Consider the following 22102-nt stretch of genomic DNA (forward strand, 5'->3'; position numbering starts at 1 on the left):
TTTAACCTTTCTCTTGTGTTTGCCAGAGCGAGGTAAGCCACTCAGGGACGCAGAAACCGCTGATTGTAACTGCGCAGTAAAGTCCGCAGGAAAAAAGCACCCTCCCGATGGAGGATTAGTTGAGCTGCGAGGAACTGCACATGGAGTGGGTAGTGTAGAAAAGGTAGTAATCTTTTGGGACCCAGATTCCTGAGAGGCAGACGGTTTGGAGGGGCTAATAGCGCTATGAGTATTAGTAGGCTTGTCTCCCTTCTTAGACTTTAAAACAGTTTAAGCCTTTGGCTGGTGTGTCTTTGTCTCCTCCTGGTGACCAGGTGTTGTATTTCCCAGCAGTGAGGAATAAAGTCGTGGACTCGCCCTGCCTTATGGAAGGAAATGTATTTCTCCATTAAAGGGACAAAAAACACCAACATTTTCTTTTATGATTCAGATAGAACATACAATTTTAAACAAGTTTCAACTTTATTTCTATTATGAAATTTGCTTCATTCTCATGTTATCATTTGCTAAAGGAACAGCGTTGCACTACTGGCAGCTAGCTGAACACATCTAGTTAGCCACTCACAAGAGTAGCCAGCTAGCTCCCACTAGTGTAGAATATGTGCTTTTTCTTTTTCAACAAGAGATACCAAGAGAACAAAAAACATTTGATAATAGAAGTGAATTTAAAAGTTTCTTAAAATGACATGTTCTATCTGAATCATGCAAGTTTAATTTTGCCTTTCCTATCCCTTTAACTGTTTAGGTGTAGCAAATAGACTTTGGAATGTACTTTAAATATTTATTGTTCTGTAATTTAACACTGAAAAACATAATTTATGTAAGAACTTACCTGATAAATTCATTTCTTTCATATTGGCAAGAGTCCATGAGCTAGTGACGTATGGCATATACAATCCTACCAGGAGGGGCAAAGTTTCCCAAACCTCAAAATACCTATAAATACACCCCTCACCACACCCACAATTCAGTTTAACGAATAGCCAAGTAGTGGGGTGATAAGAAAGGAGTAAAAAGCATTAACAAAGGAATTTAGAATAATTGTGCTTTATACAAAAAAATCATAACCACCAAAAAAAGGGTGGGTCTCATGGACTCTTGCCAATATGAAATAAATTAATTTATCATTATCATATCAAGAGTCCATGAGCTAGTGACGCATGGGATAGCAATACCCAAGAAGTGGAACTCCACGCAAGAGTCACTAGAGAGGGAGGGATAAAAATAAAAACAGCCATTTTCCGCTGAAAAAAATTAATCCACAACCCAAATCATAAATTTAGTCTCATAATTGAAAAGAAAAACCTTAAATTAGAAGCAGAAGAATCAAACTGAAACAGCTGCCTGAAGAACTTTTCTACCAAAAACTGCTTCAGAAGAAGCAAATACATCAAAATGATAGAATTTAGTAAATGTATGCAAAGAAGACCAAGTTGCAGCTTTGCAAATCTGATCAAAAGCCCAGGAAGTGGAGACTGATCTAGTAGAATGAGCTGTAATTCTCTGAGACGGGGCTTGACCCGACTCCAAATAAGCTTGATGAATCAAAAGCTTTAACCACGAAGCCAAGGAAACGGCAGAAACCTTCTGACCTTTCCTGGAACCAGAAAAGCTAACAAATAGACTGGAAGTCTTCCTGAAAATTTTAGTAGCTTCAACATAATATTTCAGAGCTCTCACCACATCCAAAGAATGTAAAGATCTCTCCAAATAATTCTTAGGATTAGGACACAAAGAAGGGACAACAATTTCTCTATTAATGTTGTTAGAATTCACAACCTTAGGTAAGAATTTAAATGAAATCCGCAAAACTGCCTTATCCTGATGAAAAATGAGAAAAGGAGACTCTCAAGAGAGAGCAGATAATTCTGAAACTCTTCTAGCAGAAGAGATGGCCAAAAGGAACAGCAATTTCCAAGAAAGTAGTTTAATGTCCAAAGAATGCATAGGCTCAAATGGAGGAGCCTGTAAAGCCTTCAAAACCAAATTAAGACTCCAAGGAGGAGAGATTGATTTAATGACAGGCTTGATAAGAACCAAAGCCTGTACAAAACAATGAACATCAGGAAGCTTAGCAATTTTCCTGTGGAATAAAACAGAAAGAGCCGAGATTTGTCCTTTCAAGGAACTTGCAGACAAACCTTTATCTAAACCATCCTAAAAAAACTGTAAAATTCTAGGAATTCTAAAAGAATGCCAAGAAAATTTATGAGAAGAACACCATGAAATATAAGTCTTCCAAACTCGATAATAAATCTTTCTAGAAACAGATTTACGAACTTGTAACATAGTATTAATCACAGAGTCAGAAAAACCTCTATGACTAAGCACTAAGCGTTCAATTTCCATACCTTCAAATTTAATGATTTGAGATCCTGATGGAAAAACGGACCTTGAGATTGAAGGTCTGGCCTTAATGGAAGTGGACAAGGTTGGCAACTGGACATCCGGACAAGATCTGCATACCAAAACCTGTGAGGCCATTCTGGAGCCACCAGCAGCACAAACGATTGCTCCATGATGATTTTGGAGGTCACTCCTGGCAGAAGAACTAGAGGCGGGAAAATATAAGCAGGATGATAACACCAAGGAAGTGTCAACGCATCCACTGCTTCCGCCTGGACCTGGATCCCTGGACCTGGACAGGTACCTGGGAAGTTTCTTGTTTAGATGAGATGCCATCAGATCTATTTCTGGAAGACCCCACATCTGAACAACTTGAGAAAATACCTCTGGGTGGAGAGACCATTCCCCTGGATGTAACGTCTGACGACTGAGGTAATCCGCTTCCCAATTGTCTATACCTGGGATATGAACCACAGAAAATAGACAGGAGCTGGATTCCGCCCAAACAAGTATCTGAGATACTTCTTTCATAGCTTGAGGACTGTGAGTCCCACCCTGATGATTGACATAAGCCACAGTTGTGATATTGTCTGTCTGAAAATAAATGAACGGTTCTCTCTTCAACAGAGGCCAAAACTGAAGAGCCCTGAGAATCGCACAGAGTTACAAAATATTTATTGGTAATCTCGCCTCTTGAGATATCCAAACCCCTTGTGCTGTCAGAGATCCCCAAACAGCCCCCCAACCTTAAAGACTTGCATCTGTTGTGATTACAGTCCAGGTTGGACGAACGAGAATCATACGATGGTGATCCAACCACCAAGTCAGAGAGAGTCAAACATTGCGATTTAAGGATATTAGTTGTGATATCCTTGTATAATCCCTGCACCATTGGTTCAGCATACAAAGCTGGAGAGGTCTCATATGAAAACGAGCAAAGGGGATTGCGTCCGATGCTGCAGACATGAGACTTAAAACTTCCATGCACATAGCCACTGAAGGGAATGATTGAGACTGAAGGTTCCGACAAGCTGAAACCAATTTTAATTGTCTCTTGTCTGTTAGGGACAGAGTCATGGACACTGAATCTATCTGTAAACCTAAAAAGGTTACCCTTGTCTGAGGAATCACAAAACTTTTTGGTAAATTGATCCTCCAACCATGTCTTTGAAGAAACAACACTTCGTGTGAGATTCTGCAGAACGTAAAGACTGAGCAAGTACCAAGATATCGTCCAAATAAGGAAATACCGCAATACCCCGCTCTCTGATTACAGAGAGTAGGGCACCGAGAACCTTTGAAAAGATTCTTTGAGCTGTCGCTAGGCCAAAAGTAAGAGCAACAAATTGGTAATGCTTGTCTAGAAAAGAGAATTTCAGGAACTGATAGTGATCTGAATGAATCGGAATATGAAGATATGCATCCTGTAAGTCAATTGTGGACATATAATGCCCTTGCTGAACAAAAGGCAGAATAGTCCTTATAGTCAACATTTTGAAAGTTGAATAAAACCCCAGACCCTGTTCCTGAAACGGAACTTGCATTATTACCCCTGATAACTCCAGGTCTGAAACACACTTCAGGAAAGACTGAGCCTTTACTGGGTTTGCTGGAATGTGTGAGAAAAAATATTCTCACAGGCGGTCTTACTCTGAATCCTATTCTGTACCCCTGAGAGACAATACTCTGAATCCATTGATTTTGGACCAAATTGATCCAAACATCTTTGAAAAATCTTAATCTACCCCCACCAGCTGAGCTTGAATGAGGGTCGCACCTTCATGCGGACTTGGGGGCTGGCTTTGATCTCTTAAATGGCTTGGACTTTTTCCAATTTGAGGAAGGCTTCCAATTGGAAACAGATTCCTTGGGGGAAGGATTAGATTTCTGTTCCTTATTTTGTCAAAAGGAACAAAAACGGTTAGAAGCTTTAGCTTTACCCTTAGGTCTTTTATCCTGAGGCAAAAAAACTCCCCCCAGTGACAGTTGAAACTATTGAATCCAACTGAGAACCAAATAACATATTACCTTGGAAAGAAAGAGATAGCAATCTGAACTTAGAAGTCATGTCAGCATTCCAAGATTTAAGCCACAAAGCTCTTCTAGCTAAAATAGCTAAAGTGATAGATTTAACATCAATTTTGATGATATCAAAAATAGCATCACAGATAAAATGATTAGCATGTTGGAGTAAGCGAACAATGCTAGACAAATCAGAATCCAATTCTTGTTGCGCTAAATGTTCCAACCAAAAAGTTGATGCAGCTGCAACATCAGCCAAAGAAATTGCAGGCCTGAGAAGATGACCAGCATATAAATAGGTTTTCCTTAGATAAGATTGAAGTTTTCTATCTAAAGGATCTTTAAAAGAAGTACTATCTTCCGTAGGAATAGTAGTAAGTTTAGCAAGAAAAGACATAGCCCCATCAACTTTAGGGATCTTTTCCCAAAACTCTAAAGAAACTGCTGGCAAAGGGTGCAATTTTTTAAACCTTGAAGAAAGAATAAAAGTAGTACCAGGCTTATTCCATTCCTTAAAAATAATATCAGAAATAGCATCAGGAACTGGCAAAAAAAACTTTTGAATAACCACAGGAGGTTTATAATCAGAATTTAAACGTTTACTAGTTTTAATATCAAGAGGACTAGTTTCCTCCATATCCAATTTAATCAACACTTCTTTTAACAAAGAACGAATATACTCCGTTTTAAACAAATAAGAAGATTTGTCAGTGTCAATATCTTAGGCAGGATCTTCTGAACCAGATAGATCCTCATCAGAGAAGGAAAAATCAGTATGTTGTCGGTCATTTGAAATTTCATCAACTTTATGAAGTTTTAAAAGACCTTTTACGTTTATTAGAAGGCGGAATAGCAGACAAAGCTTTCTGTATAGAATCAGAAATAAATTCTTTTAAATTTACAGGTATATCTTGTGCATTAGATGTTGAGGGAACAGCAACAGGTAATGAACTACTACTGATGGATACATGTTCTGCATGTAAAAGTTTATTATGACAACTATTGCAAACCACAGCTGGAGATATAACCTCGACAAGTTTACAACAAATGCACTTAGCTTTGGTAGAACCGTTATCCGGCAGCAGAGTTCCAACAGTGATTTCTGAGACAGGATCAGATTGAGACATCTTGCAAATGTATGAGAAAAAACAACATATAAAGCAAAATGATCAATTTCCTTATATGGCAGTTTCGGGAATGGGAAAAAAATGCAAACAGCATAGCCCTCTGACATAGAGAAAAGGCAAGAGGCATATAGCAATGGGGTCTTAAATAATGAAAATATCTGGCGCCAAGTATGACGCACGGCACAAACAGAAAAATATTTTTTGCCGCCAAAAATGTCCGGAAATGACACACTCGCGTCATAGAAGACGCAACCTTGTGAAGGACTCGGCGTCAACTAAAACACCAGAAATTACAAAATTGTGTAAACTTTGGCATTCTGCGCCCTCGCGAGCCTAATTCTGCCCGCAAATTTAAAAGATAATCATTTCGAAAAAAAATACACCCCAGGTAAGAAATACATTTTTCCTAAAAAAACATTTCCCAGATATGAAACTGACAGTCTGCAAAAGGAAATATACTGAAAACCTGAATCATGGCAAATATAAGTACAATACATATATTTAGAACTTTATAAAATACATAAAGTGCCAAACCATAGCTGAGAGTGTCTTACGTAATGAAAACATACTTACCAAAGACACCCATTTTTGCTTTCCACCAGGGCGTTTGGAGTACATTCTGCTGATTCTACAACATCCTCACAGCGATAGCTTGATCAGTACAGAAGGTAATTTCTACCTGCCTCAAACAGGCCTGCACTGAGCCTTGACCTCAACCTCAATGAACACCTTTGAGATGAATTGGACCATTAATTGAGAGCCAGACCCTCTCAATCAACATTAATACCTGACCTTGCAAATGGTTTTGGAATGGGGTGTCCAATAATCTCAAATAGGTGCGATAGTCAGGTGTTCACATACTTGTGGCTATATAGTGTATAGACTAAGCTTATTTAAAGGGAAAGTCAACACTATAATTTTTGTTATTTAAAAAGATAGATTATCCCTTTATTACCTATTACCCAAAGTTATATTAATATACATTTTACCTTTGTAATTACCTTGCATCTAAGCCTCTGCAAACTGCCCCCTTATTTTAGTTCTTTTGACAGACTTTCATTTTAGCCAATCAGTGCTGGCTCATAGGTAACTTCACGTGCGTGAGCTCAATGTTATCTACATGACACAGATGAACTAATGCCCTCTAGTGGTAAAAAAACTATCAAAATACATTTAGATTAGAGGCAGCCTTCAAGGTCTATGAAATTAGCATATGAGCCTCCTAGGTTTAGCTTTCAACTAATAATACCAAGAGAACAAAGCAAAACTGGTGATAAAAGTAAATTGGAAAGTTGTTTAAAATTACATGTCCTATTTAAATCATGAAAGTTTATTTTGGACTAGACTGTCCCTTTAAAGAACAAGTAAATACAGAAGATTTGCATTATCAACAAATGCATGATAACAAAACAATGCAATTTCACTTAGTCAGAACTTTAAATGAGTAGTAGATTTTATTCAGTCATGTCTATTTCCACTCCCACTGCATCTACAAATATTGTGTAAATTCTTGCACATGCTCAATAGGAGTTAGTGACCCAAAAAGTGTAAATATTAGGGATGCACCGAAATGAAAATTCTGGACCGAAACCGAAACCGAAAATTCAGGATGCCCTTGGCCGAAAACCGAAACCGAAACCGAAACTGACTTTTTTTTTCAAAAATGATTTTAAAATAGTTTTTTTTCTATAATTTTATATTACAGTTTTTAATGAATTTAATGGATCTGAAATAAAAAAAAATACAAGCCAATAAATAAATAACCATTAACCACACTGAAATTGGACAAAAAAATAACTTTAAAAAGCAATATAAATAAAAATCTGTTAAATCTGTTTCTGTTATATATGAATGAGTGAAGAATAATATATTGTTGATTATTTAATATCAATATACATTCTTCATTCAGTTCTATGTAACAGAATCAGATTTAAGAGATTTTCTTTTGGTTTACTAGTTATCCAAATTTAGTATAGTCCTAGAAAACCTTTCTATCTATGCAAAACAGTAAGGGCTAGACAATTAAAACTTGCAAGAAATGGTTTACACTGCAGTATTAATATTTATTGGCAGATCAGGAATACTGCATGTGTAATAGTTATGTTATACACAGCTCACACACACTAATTACAGACTAAATAACAGCACAGAGCTACAGCTTGGTATTTGTTAGGTTTAATAAAGAGCAGATACACTTTGTATTAGATATTTAGCTTATAACTAGATATACTGTATATGGGTTATACACAGTAAATAGTTGTTATGCACAGCTCACACACTAATTACAGACTATATAACAGCACAGAGCTGCAGTTTGGTATTTGTCATGTTTAATAAAGAGCAGATAAGCTGTGTATTCGATATTTATGGGTTATACACAGCTCACACACACTATGTACAGGCTATATAACAGCACAAAACTGTAGTGTGGTATTTGTTGGGTTTAATAAAGAGCAGATAAGCTTTGTATATTTAGGTTATGAGTAGATATATATATATATATATATATATATAGGTTATACAGTAAATATGTTATACACAGCTCACACACACACTATTTACAGACTAAATAACAGCACAAAAAAGTCACACATGTGGTACACACACTAAGTAAAAGCCCTGCTTGTATAACTGTTTACTAGGGATTTAAAACGTAGAAGCTTTGTCTATTACTGCAATTATTCAGCATTTTGTGGAGGAAGAGTTGCTCCGGTTCAGCAGTTTAGCTCTGTTAGAGACAACGGAGGTTTGATTTACAACAGCATAACACAGAGCAACCCCCCTCTACCTCCTCACACTACACAACTGTAAATCAAACCTCCGTTGTCTCTCACAGAGGTGAACTGCTGAACCACTGAACCGGAGCAACTCTTCTTCTACAGCACTAAGCAAACAGTACACCGGAGCCTTTCAGAACAGGAAGTGCAGATTTTGCAAAAAGAGGAAGGAACCGCTCTAGGTAGGAAAGGAGGGAGGAGGCTGTGCTGCAGTGAGTGGTGTTGTGGGAAATGTAGTTGCTAATTAAACGGCCGAGAAGGCCTCTAGCTACACCATCCTTAATTTTAGGTGCAAGTAGATGCAGTAAGCGGCGGCCAGTAAGTGTAGGTGTGGGGCAGATAGAGCACGCAATTTTCGGCCGGTTTGCCCCTCTTTCGGCCCGAATGGGATAGGCTCATTTTCGGCCGAAAATTTCGGTGCATCCCTAGTAAATATAAAAAAGACTGTGCACATTTTGTTAATGGGACTAAATTGGAAAGTTCTTAAAAATGTCATGCTCTATCTAAACATGAAATTTTAATTTTGACTTAAGTGTCCCTTTAACAACATGTATTTAATGTCATTTTAATGGGCAATTTCATTATTCTGAATCTGCCGATAGTGACTTCTAGAAAAACAACATCTGTGCAGCAACAGATAATCTACTTGATTTATTTTTAGTGTTTAAAAAGATAGATAATTTTTGTACTACCCATTCTCTAGCGTTGCACAACCAACATTGTTATATTAATATATATGCAGGTTGCCTCTTATCTCAGTGCTTTTTAAATATTGAACAGCAGCAAAACAGTGCTATTTCATGTGAGCCATAAAGATAACATTGTCGTTACTGATGTGGAAAATGATAATGGTTATGCAAGAACCAGCACTGATTGGCTTAAATGCAAAATTGAAAAAAGACCTGAGATAAGGGGGCAGTCGGCAGAGGCTTAGATAATCACAGAGGTAAAAAGTATATTAATATAACAGTGTTGTTTGCAAAACTGGGGAGTGGGTAATGGATCATGGATTCATGGTGTTTACTGAACCTTAAACTAATTGTCAATGCCTATAGCATAGTTTATTAAACTGGTATGCCAAGTTGCAGTTCCAGATACTTTATTATGAGAGGGGCAAACAGAACAGCGTTTGGTCGTGGATCTCCCATGGGTGGCCGAGACATAGTTACAAGTGTCCCATGGGCAGAGGAGGTGGAGTTGCAGGTGTTCTAAGGGCACAGTCAGGTGGTCGGGGCGTGTGGTTAGGCAGTTGTTTTAGGCCTGCCTAAAAGGACAGGGACAAATAGTAGCTATTTTCATATTTTTTACCCTCCTCAACCCAATGGGGGTACAAAATAGAAGATTGGGTGGAGCTTTGAACTCCTTGGTCCCCCTCTAGAACCACAACTGAGTATGCTTAGTCCACTACTGAATCTTGATAGTTCATTAAAAATGAGTACACACAGCCATTATCTACTCTGTAATGCAAGTGTCACCATAACAGAGTATACATACCTATAGTATCTCCTTGATCATACACAATAGATGCCAGGTCTTTCATAATCTGATTAACATCAAGCATATCGCTCTGTGGAAAAAAAACAATGCAATTACCAACTGAGAAAACTAGCAAAAAAATAATATTTATTTATATTTGTAAGATTACATGGCAGATGGTTTTGAGAACACAAATTACTAAACAGATCTTCTGGTCTATGAGCAGACATGTGAAACCCCTTTAATTATTTCAGAGCTACACAGATGTGAGTTGTGATACCTCACCAGGATAAAATCGTTAGGAGGCAACAGAAGAGCCAGCAAGTATTGTAAAGGTATAATGTACGTGCTGAGACGTTTGGACATAACACTCCTTTCTATAATAAAATTTTGCAATAAAGCTGTCAGAGTTGAAAGAAAAAAAACAATTACCCTTTCTGGATGAAAAGTGATTTGATTGCTTTGAAAAATAACTACAAGCTACCCAAAGCACAACAGCGGCATCTCAGTGCTGTATATGTGTATATAGTACTAATCAAAATGACCAGGACATGATATGACGGAGGAAAATGTTAAAGCTGAATGATAAAAAAAATATATTCATTTTATAAGGTAATAAAAGGCAAGGACTGACATGATTGAAGCTGCTTAGTTTTGCTAAATCACAACAATGAATAAAACATGTATTTCTTTAAAGGGACATAGATTTTTCTTTGCATAAATGTTTTGTAGATGATTCATTTATGTAGCCTATCTGGGAATGTAGTTTTGCTTTTTTTTTATAACATTGTGCTGATTTTTAGACTCCTAACCAAGCCCCAAAGTATCAGATGTAGACTGAAGTCTACAGACTCCAGCTTGCTCCTGTTTGTGTAATGGGTCTTTTCATATGCAGGGGAGGAGGGAACATCTGCATTTCCTGTTTTCCCAGCCCCTTTTCACTGGGTGTCCGAGCCTAACCTCATCAACACTTATAAAGTGGGAGCTTCTCAGTATGTTTTGAAAAGGTTTTATTCTGGATTTTTAGATCAGTATATGTGCACATTCCTCTTTATAGTAGTGTCTATTAAAGGCAATTTAAATCATTTTGAAAACATGGGTTACAGAATTAGCTTTTTGCCTCAATAGGGGTATCTTATGCCCCATTAAAGTCTTTTTAGGAGATCTTGCACATAATCATTGTAGAAACCTTTTCATTAGAGATCATTAAAGGGACAGTTTACACAAATAGCTCCTTAACCTTTATATTGGCACATGAAATAGCTGATTTAGCCTGTAGTATCCCTACCTATACTGAAAGTTTTTATACCTAGGTATAGTCTATTGAGAAGCTATGTAAACACAGCCAGTAAATTACACTCACACACAGTAGGAGGTGGAAGACATAAAGCTCTAAAATGTTAATTTTCAATTGTTCTTTCTATGTATTGTACAGAGACAGAGATAAGAAAGGGAAGCATTTGAGTGATAAGATCTGATCTGTCAGCAAGCCAAGCCTATTTTGATGGGTTGTAGTTTCAAAGAGCAAATTCAGATATTTATTTTGCAAAAAGAAGCATAAACAAACAATTTCTAATACATTTTTTACGCTGCAGCTGGTATAACAAGTCAAGGGAAACACATTCTGGGGAAAACATTTTTACAGTGAACTCAATTTTTTTTTCATGATTCAGATAGAGCATGTGATTTTAAACAATTCTCCAACTTACTTCAATTATCAAATTTGTTTTGGTTACTTGGTATATTTTGCTGAAAATGATAAATAGGTAGGCTCAGAAGCTGCTGATTGGTGGCTGCACATATATGTCTCGTTATTGGCTCACCGAATACGTTCAGCTGTTTAAACACATTTTTATATATTTTATACATTGTGACTGCTATTCTTGTATTAGTAAATGGTATATATAATCTGCACTTAGATGCGGTTGTGCGCTCCTCTCGTTTTTTGTTTCTCAGCTTGTTGATTTAGGAGTCTGTGATGGGACTTTTTTCTAAGGAACAGCCATACTAATAGAAGACCAGCCACATATTGGACTAACTTATTACCCTCTATAAATTGACTATAATCATTGTTTGGAAGGCATTCTGTTTGCATATAGGGGTATATGTCAGTGTACTTACGTATACTTATTGTGAAGGTATACGGTATACTACCAATTTTTTTTGTGTGTATATGGCACCTCATTGCAAATAACTCTGAGGATCTAAAATTTTTTTGCTCTACATAAAGATGGTCTAGGCCAGAGCTTTCCAAACTTTTCATGTTGGTGACACACTTTTTAGACCTACATCATTTCGCGACACAGTAAATCAGTTGTACCGGCAAACAGGAGGTTAAACTAACTTGTTTTAAGAGATACAGACACATACATAAATGGTATAATAACGAAATGTATTTACAAGTAACAGTATGTAAGTATGTGCAAGAATTAAAAAAAAGTTTAACACCAATAGCTACTTACTATTTTAATGGGATGTATGAGGTTGATGGGATGAACACAGTTTTAGGAATATTTAGTAGAATATTAGATAGACACTCACATTTCATTATGAAGCACTTTTAAGCTTCCCCTTCCTATCCATATATCAAGAGCAGGAGCAGCAATGCACTACTGGGAGCTAGCTGCAAAAAACAACCCTTTGACTTCTGACTTCAGCTCAGCATTTAAGTTGCCGCCCTTATAGCTCGGTGAGTCCGATTGACTACTGCCTGCGCTGCAAACACACTGCTGTCGCACTCACTGACTACACGTGCAATCACAAGCCAATTAAGGAGACTACACGTGCAGTCAGGAGTCAATGTGCCGCCAAAGCCGCCAATCAAAATAGTTTCAGTTCCCACTGAGCTGCACCAATAGGTTAAGATGATCTGTGACCCCCTAGGTATCAATCACGTGTCAAACATGTGATATGCGTAGCAGGGAGGCGGAAAGTCAGAAACAAAAACAAAAAAATGTTTAAAAATTAAATTATAAAATTAATTAAAAATATTGGTGTTGAAGCAGGGACACACCTACACACTGCTGCTGACACACTAGTGTGTCCCGACACACAGTTTGGAAAGCACTGGTCTAGGCTATAAGAAGATTGCCAAGACCCTGAAACTGAGCTGCAGCACAATGGGCAAGACCATACAGCGGTTTCACAGGACAGGTTCCACTCAGAACAGGCCTCGCCATGGTTGACCAAATAAGTTGAGAGCACGTGCTCATCGTCATATCCAGAGGTTGTCTTTGGGAAATAGACGTATGAGTGATGCCAGCATTGCTGCAGAGGTTGAAGGTGTGGGGCGTCAGCCTGTCAGTGCTCAGACCATACACCGCACACTGCATCAAATTGGTCTGCATGGCTGTCGTCCCAGAAGGAAGCCTCTTCTAAAGATGGTGCACAAGAAAGCCCGCAAACAGTTTGCTGAAGACAAGCAGACTAAGGGCAAGGATTACTGGAACCATGTCCTGTAGTCCGATGAGAACAAGATACTTATTTGGTTCAGATGGTGTCAAGCGTGTGTGGCGGCAACCAGGTGAGGAGTACAAAGACAAGTGTGTCTTGCCTACAGTCAAGCATGGTGGTGGGAGTGTCATGGTCTAGGCCTGCATGAGTGCTGCTGGCACTTGGGAGCTAAAGTTCATTGAGGGAACCATGAATGCCAACATGTACTGTTACATACTGAAGCAGAGCATGATCCCCTCCCTTCGGAGACAGGGCCGCAGGGTAGTATTCCAACATGATAACGACCCTAAACACACCTCCAAGACGACCACTGCCTTGCTAAAGAAGGTGATGTACTGGCTAAGCATGTCTCCAGACCTAAACCCTATTGAGCATCTGTGGGGGAGCGCAAGGTCTCTAATATCCACCAGCTCTGTGATGTTGTCATGGAGGATGGAAGAGGACTCCAGTGGCAATCTGTGAAGCTCTGGTGAACTCCATGCCCACGAGGGTTAAGGCAGTGCTGGAAAATAATGGTGGCAACACAAAATATTGAAACTTTGGGCCCAATTTGGACATTTCCACTTAGGGGTGTACTCACTTTTGTTGCCAACGGTTTAGACATTAATGGCTGTGTGTTGAGTTATTTTGAGGGGACAGCAAATTTACACTGTTATACAGGCTGTACACTCACTACTTTACATTGTAGCAACGTGTCATTTCTTCACTGTTGTCACATGAAACGATATAATAAAAGATGTACAAAAATGTGAGGGGTGTACTCACTTTTTTGATACTGTATACATAAGCTTCTAGTAAATGTTAATGCTGTATGTGCCCAGTGCACCCAAATTCAAACACTGTACCTAGCCAGAGAGTTGATAACAGCATGTATTGCATCAACTATAACTGAATTTCCATCATACAAACTGTCACCAACTCTCTGCATATGAATGTGGAAACACTGGGAATACACTGTATATATATATATATATATATATATATATATATACATATGCCCCTGAAACAAAAATAGTGTTAACAAGAAGAATTTTCGCTAATAAGACTGAATTATGGATAAAGGTAACAAACAGGGTAACATTTAACCCTTTTATGCCACTAGCAAGTTCTGATGTAAACATTTGCTTGAAAAGGAAATTACAATGCGATCACAGGATTTCAATGCAGGGATCGGATCATGGGAAACTGCCTATGATGCTAGGAATGCCCACCAGTGAGATTTTCCATTGCCTAAAACCTGGGGCTGTACTGGGAATCCAAGCAGCCCTAGACATTTTTGAAGACCAGTCCAGAATTCCCACTTGCTGGCACCAACCCAAACCTGGCCCCCCTGCCCTTCACCTTGCCTGTATAGTCTGACCACTTCATGGACTCCCTCTTCTGAGTCTATGAGCGACTTCTCCCATTCATGAAGCTGTGTGGATGTGGCCCCCGATGTGCCCTCCCCACTAATGGCCCTGCTGCCAGGAGCGGAGCAGCCTTGAAAGAAGAGATGCGTAGTAGCTGCGCACAAGGCTCACTCCATAAACTCCCTGGAGGCTCCCTCTGCAGGCTATGCTTCCCCAACTGATGTGGCTCTGCGGTGGCCCACCGGGAGATCTCCTGAAATCCCAGTAGGCCAATTTGTGTAGGATGTTCCATGCCGTCCTTAAGGCGTTTAAGCACAGTGTTTTTAGAAAGGAATGGAACATCTTAACGGTGTCTAGGGTTAAAGGACCATTTAAAAAAAAAAACATTACAATAATAAACAAATGTATAATAGAAAGACAATTTAAAGGGACAGTAAACACCCAACACAACTTAATCCCATACCTTAGATCCACAAAAAAAGATGTGCCTGCACTGCATCCCATGTTCAATATCACTAATGTTATGTGTAATCGTCCAAAGCACATAGTGTTTTATCCTGTAGATATGGCCGCCAAACTACTCTCCCTCCTCCGCCCCCTTAACAATTAAAATTGCATGCTTGTTCACATTGACACTGTACCTTTGCTAATGCACATTATAATTTATGTCCACTCGCAAGCAGAAATAGAAAGTGCAGCTTCAAATCACTGTGAACGTGTGTAAAGAATCCAACCGAAGATTGGATTCTGATTGGCGGATGCCTTTAAAATGAAAGTTACCACGTAATGGTGGGGGGAGTTTGGAGGCCATATCTACAGTAGAAAATCATATGTGCTTTGGATGATTACACATATAACGTTAGAGGTATTGAACATGGGATGCGGTGCAGGCGCATCTTCTTTAGTGGATCTAAGGTATGGGATTAAATTGTGTCGGGTGTTGACTGTCCCTTTAACACACTATGAATTTCAAATGAGCAGTGGATTCTTAGAGACAAATTTACAAATGTAATTACTTTTCCATACTCCCATATCATGTGAAAACATCAGCCAATCACAGACTAATCTTTGTGTACATGGTGAACTCTTGCACATGCTCTGTATAAGCTGTTTCTTCAGAAGGTTTTTTTTTCTGAATTACATGCTCTATCTGAATCATGAATGTCTAATATTGAAATTAGAGTCCCTTTAATAAAAGACCCTTTCAGCTTCACAGACTTCACCAATGCAATGCCATTCTATATTGGTGATTTATTAAAACATTAGTAGACGTGCAATTGTGACATTGGGAAGGAACCAAATGCTGAAGAAGGCGGCTGCCAACGGCATAAGGCTATTTTCAGAGCCGGATTTCTTCTTGCGAAAGTGCAACACATTAAGAACTGTGAAAAATCCAGATCTTAGTGTGCTGCACTTTCAAAAGAAGTAATAGCTAAATGTCACTGGCAGCCGCCATCTTTGGCATTTGGTTCATTCTGAATGTCACAAATACACATGTCTAAAGATTACCCATTTCTTCATCCTTAGTAAAGCATCTTAACCCCTTAATGACAACTGACGTACCAGGTACGTCATGCATTAACTAACAGTTAATGACAATAGACGTACCTGGTACGTCAGTTGTCTAAGAGAGTGCTGGAAGCGATCGCAATCTCTTCCAGCAGCTCTCAGGGTATTGCAGTGATGCCTCCATATGGAGGCATCCTGCAATACCTTTTCAGAAGACTCCGATGCAGAGAGAGCCACTCTGTGGCCCTCTCTGCACCGGTAGCGATGGTGCCGGTTCGTTGGTGGGTGGGAGCATATCAGGGAGGCGGGTGGGCGGCCCATCGCTACCCGGCATCCGGTTCCTGTAAGTGCTATGTGCACGCCGGGTGCCGGGAGTGTGCGGGGGCGCGCGCGCGTGCGCGATTAGCTGGCCACTGACACCAATGAGAAAGGAAGAGGGGGGAAAAATGTGTAACGGTACCAACCGGATACCAAGGGTTAACACCAGGGAACAATGTCCTGCATAGGGAATCAGCAATTCACAACCCAGCCAGTTTTCAGGTTTAAAACAGAATGAATTTTATTAAGGCTCATATGCCCAGTATTTATGCAGGTCTGACCCCCCCCAGAAGGGGGGTTGAAAGAATGTTGTACATTAGATGGAGGGAACACGCCCTTTTACATGATACAATAGAATACCTTGCTCAAGCTGATAACAATTTAAACACAGACACACACTTGGCTTCCCTTATCATCTAGGGTCTGCTCTCTGAGGTTGATTAAACAATGGACTGTGTATCAATAACATTAATGACAGTGCACAATAGCTGAGGCTAAAGCTGAACACAGTTAACTCTTTCAGTGCTGACAGAAGGGTCTGTCACATCTACATAGCACAATATACAGCCTATAGACAACCTTTCTTACGTTATAGTCCAGAAGTGGCTAGGTTTGCCACAATGCTCCCCCAGAACCAAGCCGGCATACACAGTCTGATCCCAACGGATCGGCTTGGGGATGTCCGGGGCAACAACTTTCGGCTCAAGTAAGCTACGGGGTGTTCTCCGCCATCTGCTCCAACTTGGCTCAGTACTGCCCCTACCCCAAACATGGAAGCGTCTCTTCCCGGAGGGACTGGGCTTGGGTAGTCACAGGGTTAACATCAGCGGGATCCATGGGAGCATAGGCAGAAACAAGGGGGGCCAAGTCATTTCCAAGGAGAACATCAGCAGGTAAGTCCTTCTTGACCCCCACATTCACAAGTCTAGCGCCCACTCCCCAATCCAAATGTACCCTGGCAACAGGTAGGCGGAACACAGTGCCCCCTGCTACCCTCACAGCCACAGTGTCTCCAGTGTGCTGTTTCTCAGGCACCAAGTTCTCTTGAAGCAAGGTTATGGTAGCACCAGTATCCCGTAGACAACTGACCTCCTTCCCATTCACTTTAACCCGTTGCCGGTTATTCCGGTGGGCAGCTTGCACGGGGTCTGCTTCATGTAGGCTGCCCCAGCATTCTGGCGCCTCTACGTAGCGGGCCACAGGCTGAGGATTATGTGGGATTCCGCCAGCGGGTCTTCTCCAGGACTGTGCTTGATTCGCTGCGTTTAGGGGACACTCTGGTCTTTTGTGCCCTAGTTGCTTACATCCAAAGCACCGAATAGGTTGTGAGTAGCCCCGCGAATTGAACCGGGCTCTCTGAGGGTAGTTCGTGGCCAGAGGCCGTGTGGTATAGCGGTGCGCCGGGGGTTGGTAACTGGCAGCTGCTGGGGTGACTGGGGGTCTGTACTCCACTCTAGCAGTGGGCAATCGGTATACTGCTCCCCCTGCCCCTCGTACTGCCACGGATCCGCCAGTGGGTGCTGTATCCGGCACCAAATGGGGAGCTATCAGGGTTAAAGTAGCTCCCGAATCCCGAAGTCCCTGGACCGACATCACCTCATGCAGAATTCCCAGGGGTTCCTCGGCTTGGGTGCTCAACACCTCATGAGCGGCTGGCTCCGTTTGGTAATGGTGAGCAGCCGCCCTTGGGGCCAGGTTCTGTCTGACCTGGTTCCAAGCTTGTCTGCTCCGATTTTGGGTGCACTCACGTGCCATATGTCCCCACTGCTTGCAGGTGTGGCATTGTATATTAGCCCGTCCGTTGTTAGGCTGTAGTCCATGGTGCCTCCTGGCATCAAAATGCTGGTCTGCTAATCTGGCTGCTTCGGTTAAGGTGAGGGGTTTTCGATCTCTCACCCATTCTTGGGCTTCTGGGGACAAGCCGTTAAAGAATTGCTCCAACAGCATCAGTTGTCGCAATTCTTCCATGGTGGTAGCTTGGCTGGCCTGTATCCACCCCTGAGATGCTTGATCCAGCTTGTGGGCCCACTCTGCATGGGAATCTCTTTCTGGCTTGCGCAGGCCTCTAAACTTGCGCCGGTATGCCTCTGAGGTAATGGCATATCTTTCCAAGATCGCTCTCTTCACTTTAGCGTAATCCTTGCTGTCCTCCCTGGGTACAGCGCGATACGCTTCCGCTGCCCTACCGGCTAGCTTGCCTGCTAGCACCGGCACCCATACGGACTGCTCCAAATCATGTAACTCGCACAGTCTCTCAAAATCCTGTAAATACCCATCAATCTCATCCTTCTCCTCACAAAACATTTTAAATGCATGGTATGGGATTTTGGGTCTTACTGGGTTGCTGAGTGCGTCCAAAATGGATTCTGCTCGGGAGGATGCATTCCGCGGACTGTGTGCCATCACGTACTCCTGCACATCTGCCATTACCACGGATAGCATATCCCGTGGTACAGGTTGGGGTAAAAATTCCAGCCTGGTCCTCATTTCCCTCTGGTATAGGGTCTCCTCCATGGCTGCTGGAGGCGTAGCGCTGCGAGCTCTGTCTCCCTCCATCAGCTCAGCAATTAATATAGCCTTGGGTTTGCTGCTGCCTATCTTTCCCCTGGCTTCTAGCAGTTCTTTTTACGTTTGTCTCTTTAGCTTAGAATAATCCATCTCCATTCACTTCGGTCCCTGGTACTCCTTCCATCTTAGTCAGTATTGTAGTAATCCCCCTCTTCCTGAGGTTACTGGCTTGTGTAGTTGCTCTTCTGGGCGATAAGGTTCATTCCGTTGCTTGCCACCAATTGTAACGGTACCAACCGGATACCAAGGGTTAACACCAGGGAACAATGTCCTGCATAGGGAATCAGCAATTCACAACCCAGCCAGTTTTCAGGTTTAAAACAGAATGAATTTTATTAAGGCTCATATGCCCAGTATTTATGCAGGTCTGACCCCCCCCCAGAAGGGGGGTTGAAAGAATGTTGTACATTAGATGGAGGGAACACGCCCTTTTACATGATACAATAGAATACCTTGCTCAAGCTGATAACAATTTAAACACAGACACACACTTGGCTTCCCTTATCATCTAGGGTCTGCTCTCTGAGGTTGATTAAACAATGGACTGTGTATCAATAACATTAATGACAGTGCACAATAGCTGAGGCTAAAGCTGAACACAGTTAACTCTTTCAGTGCTGACAGAAGGGTCTGTCACATCTACATAGCACAATATACAGCCTATAGACAACCTTTCTTACGTTATAGTCCAGAAGTGGCTAGGTTTGCCACAAAATGTATTAAAAATAAATAAATATATAAGGATCTGGGAGGGGGAGGGGGTTGGGGTATTGTGGGGGGCTGCTACACTACAGAAAACATTAAAAATTGCAAAAAATTGCAAAAAAAACACTTGATTTTGGGGCAAATTGGGTACTGGCAGACAGCTGCCAGTACCCAAGATGGCGGCAATTAGGTAGGGGAGAGGGTTAGAGAGCTGGGGGGGGGATCATGGAGGTTGGGGCTAAGGCAGGGGTCCATCACAGCTAAAACATTTTATTTTTTTTTATTAAAAAAAAGAAAAACTCCTTTTATTTAGTACTGGCAGACTTTCTGCCAGTACTTAAGATGGCGGGGACAATTGTGGGGTGGGGGAGGGAAGAGAACTGTTTGGGAGGGATCAGGGGGTGGGATGTGTCAGGTGGGAGGCTGATCTCTACCCTAAAGCTAAAATTAACCCTGCAAGCTCCCTACAACCTACCTAATTAACCCCTTCACTCTGGGCATAATTTACGTGTGGTGCGCAGCAGCATTTAGTGGCCTTCTAATTACCAAAAAGCAATGCCAAAGCCATATAAGTCTGCTATTTCTGAACAAAGGGGATCCCAAAGAAGCATTTACAACCATTTGTGCCTTAATTGCAGAAGCTGTTTGTAAATAATTTCAGTGGGAAACCTAAAGTTTGTGACAAAATTTGTGAAAAAGTGAACTTTTTTTTTTTATTTGATGACATTTGGCGGTGAAATGGTGGCATGAAATATACCAAAATGGGCCTAGATCAATACTTTGGGTTGTCTTCTAAAAAAAAATATATACATGTCAAGGGATATTCAGGTATTCCTGACAGATATCAGGGTTCCAATGTAACTAGCGCTAATTTTGAAAAAAAGTTGTTTGGAAATAGCAAAGTGCTACTTGTATTTATGGCCCTATAACTTGCAAAAAAAGTAAAGAACATGTAAACATTGGGTATTTCTAAACTCAGGACAAAATTTAGAAACTATTTAGCATAGGTGTTTTTTGGTGATTGTAGATGTGTAACAGATTTTGGGGGTCAAAGTTAGAAAAACAGAATTTATGTTTACCTGATAAATTACTTTCTCCAACGGTGTGTCCGGTCCACGGCGTCATCCTTACTTGTGGGACATTCTCCTCCCCAACAGGAAATGGCAAAGAGCCCAGCAAAGCTGGTCACATGATCCCTCCTAGGCTCCGCCTACCCCAGTCATTCGACCGACGTTAAGGAGGAATATTTGCATAGGAGAAACCATATGAAACCGTGGTGACTGTAGTTAAAGAAAATAAATTATCAGACCTGATTAAAAAACCAGGGCGGGCCGTGGACCGGACACACCGTTGGAGAAAGTAATTTATCAGGTAAACATAAATTCTGTTTTCTCCAACATAGGTGTGTCCGGTCCACGGCGTCATCCTTACTTGTGGGAACCAATACCAAAGCTTTAGGACACGGATGATGGGAGGGAGCAAATCAGGTCACCTAGATGGAAGGCACCACGGCTTGCAAAACCTTTCTCCCAAAAATAGCCTCAGAAGAAGCAAAAGTATCAAACTTGTAAAATTTGGTAAAAGTGTGCAGTGAAGACCAAGTCGCTGCCCTACATATCTGATCAACAGAAGCCTCGTTCTTGAAGGCCCATGTGGAAGCCACAGCCCTAGTGGAATGAGCTGTGGTTCTTTCGGGAGGCTGCCGTCCGGCAGTCTCGTAAGCCAATCTGATGATGCTTTTAATCCAAAAAGAGAGAGAGGTAGAAGTTGCTTTTTGACCTCTCCTTTTACCGGAATAAACAACAAACAAGGAAGATGTTTGTCTAAAATCCTTTGTAGCATCTAAATAGAATTTTAGAGCGCGAACAACATCCAAATTGTGCAACAAACGTTCCTTCTTCGAAACTGGTTTCGGACACAGAGAAGGTACGATAATCTCCTGGTTAATGTTTTTGTTAGAAACAACTTTTGGAAGAAAACCAGGTTTAGTACGTAAAACCACCTTATCTGCATGGAACACCAGATAAGGAGGAGAACACTGCAGAGCAGATAATTCTGAAACTCTTCTAGCAGAAGAAATTGCAACCAAAAACAAAACTTTCCAAGATAATAACTTAATATCAACGGAATGTAAGGGTTCAAACGGAACCCCCTGAAGAACTGAAAGAACTAAGTTGAGACTCCAAGGAGGAGTCAAAGGTTTGTAAACAGGCTTGATTCTAACCAGAGCCTGAACAAAGGCTTGAACATCTGGCACAGCTGCCAGCTTTTTATGAAGTAACACAGACAAGGCAGAAATCTGTCCCTTCAGGGAACTTGCAGATAATCCTTTTTCCAATCCTTCTTGAAGGAAGGATAGAATCTTAGGAATCTTAACCTTGTCCCAAGGGAATCCTTTAGATTCACACCAACAGATATATTTTTTCCAAATTTTGTGGTAAATCTTTCTAGT

General features: G+C 40.9%; 1 protein-coding gene across 3 annotated transcripts in view; it reads right to left on the bottom strand.

Moving 5' to 3' along the window:
• Positions 1–22102, bottom strand: part of TSNARE1 (t-SNARE domain containing 1) — a 1244582-nt gene that overhangs the window by 66072 nt on the left and 1156408 nt on the right. For all 3 annotated transcript variants that reach the window (XM_053715403.1, XM_053715402.1, XM_053715404.1), the window contains one exon: positions 9767–9839. In XM_053715403.1, coding sequence (XP_053571378.1) covers positions 9767–9839 — 73 coding nt within the window. The remainder of the gene's footprint in view (positions 1–9766; positions 9840–22102) is intronic.

The sequence above is a fragment of the Bombina bombina genome, chromosome 5, assembly GCF_027579735.1.
Source record: "Bombina bombina isolate aBomBom1 chromosome 5, aBomBom1.pri, whole genome shotgun sequence".
In the NCBI taxonomy this organism is placed as follows: domain Eukaryota; kingdom Metazoa; phylum Chordata; class Amphibia; order Anura; family Bombinatoridae; genus Bombina; species Bombina bombina.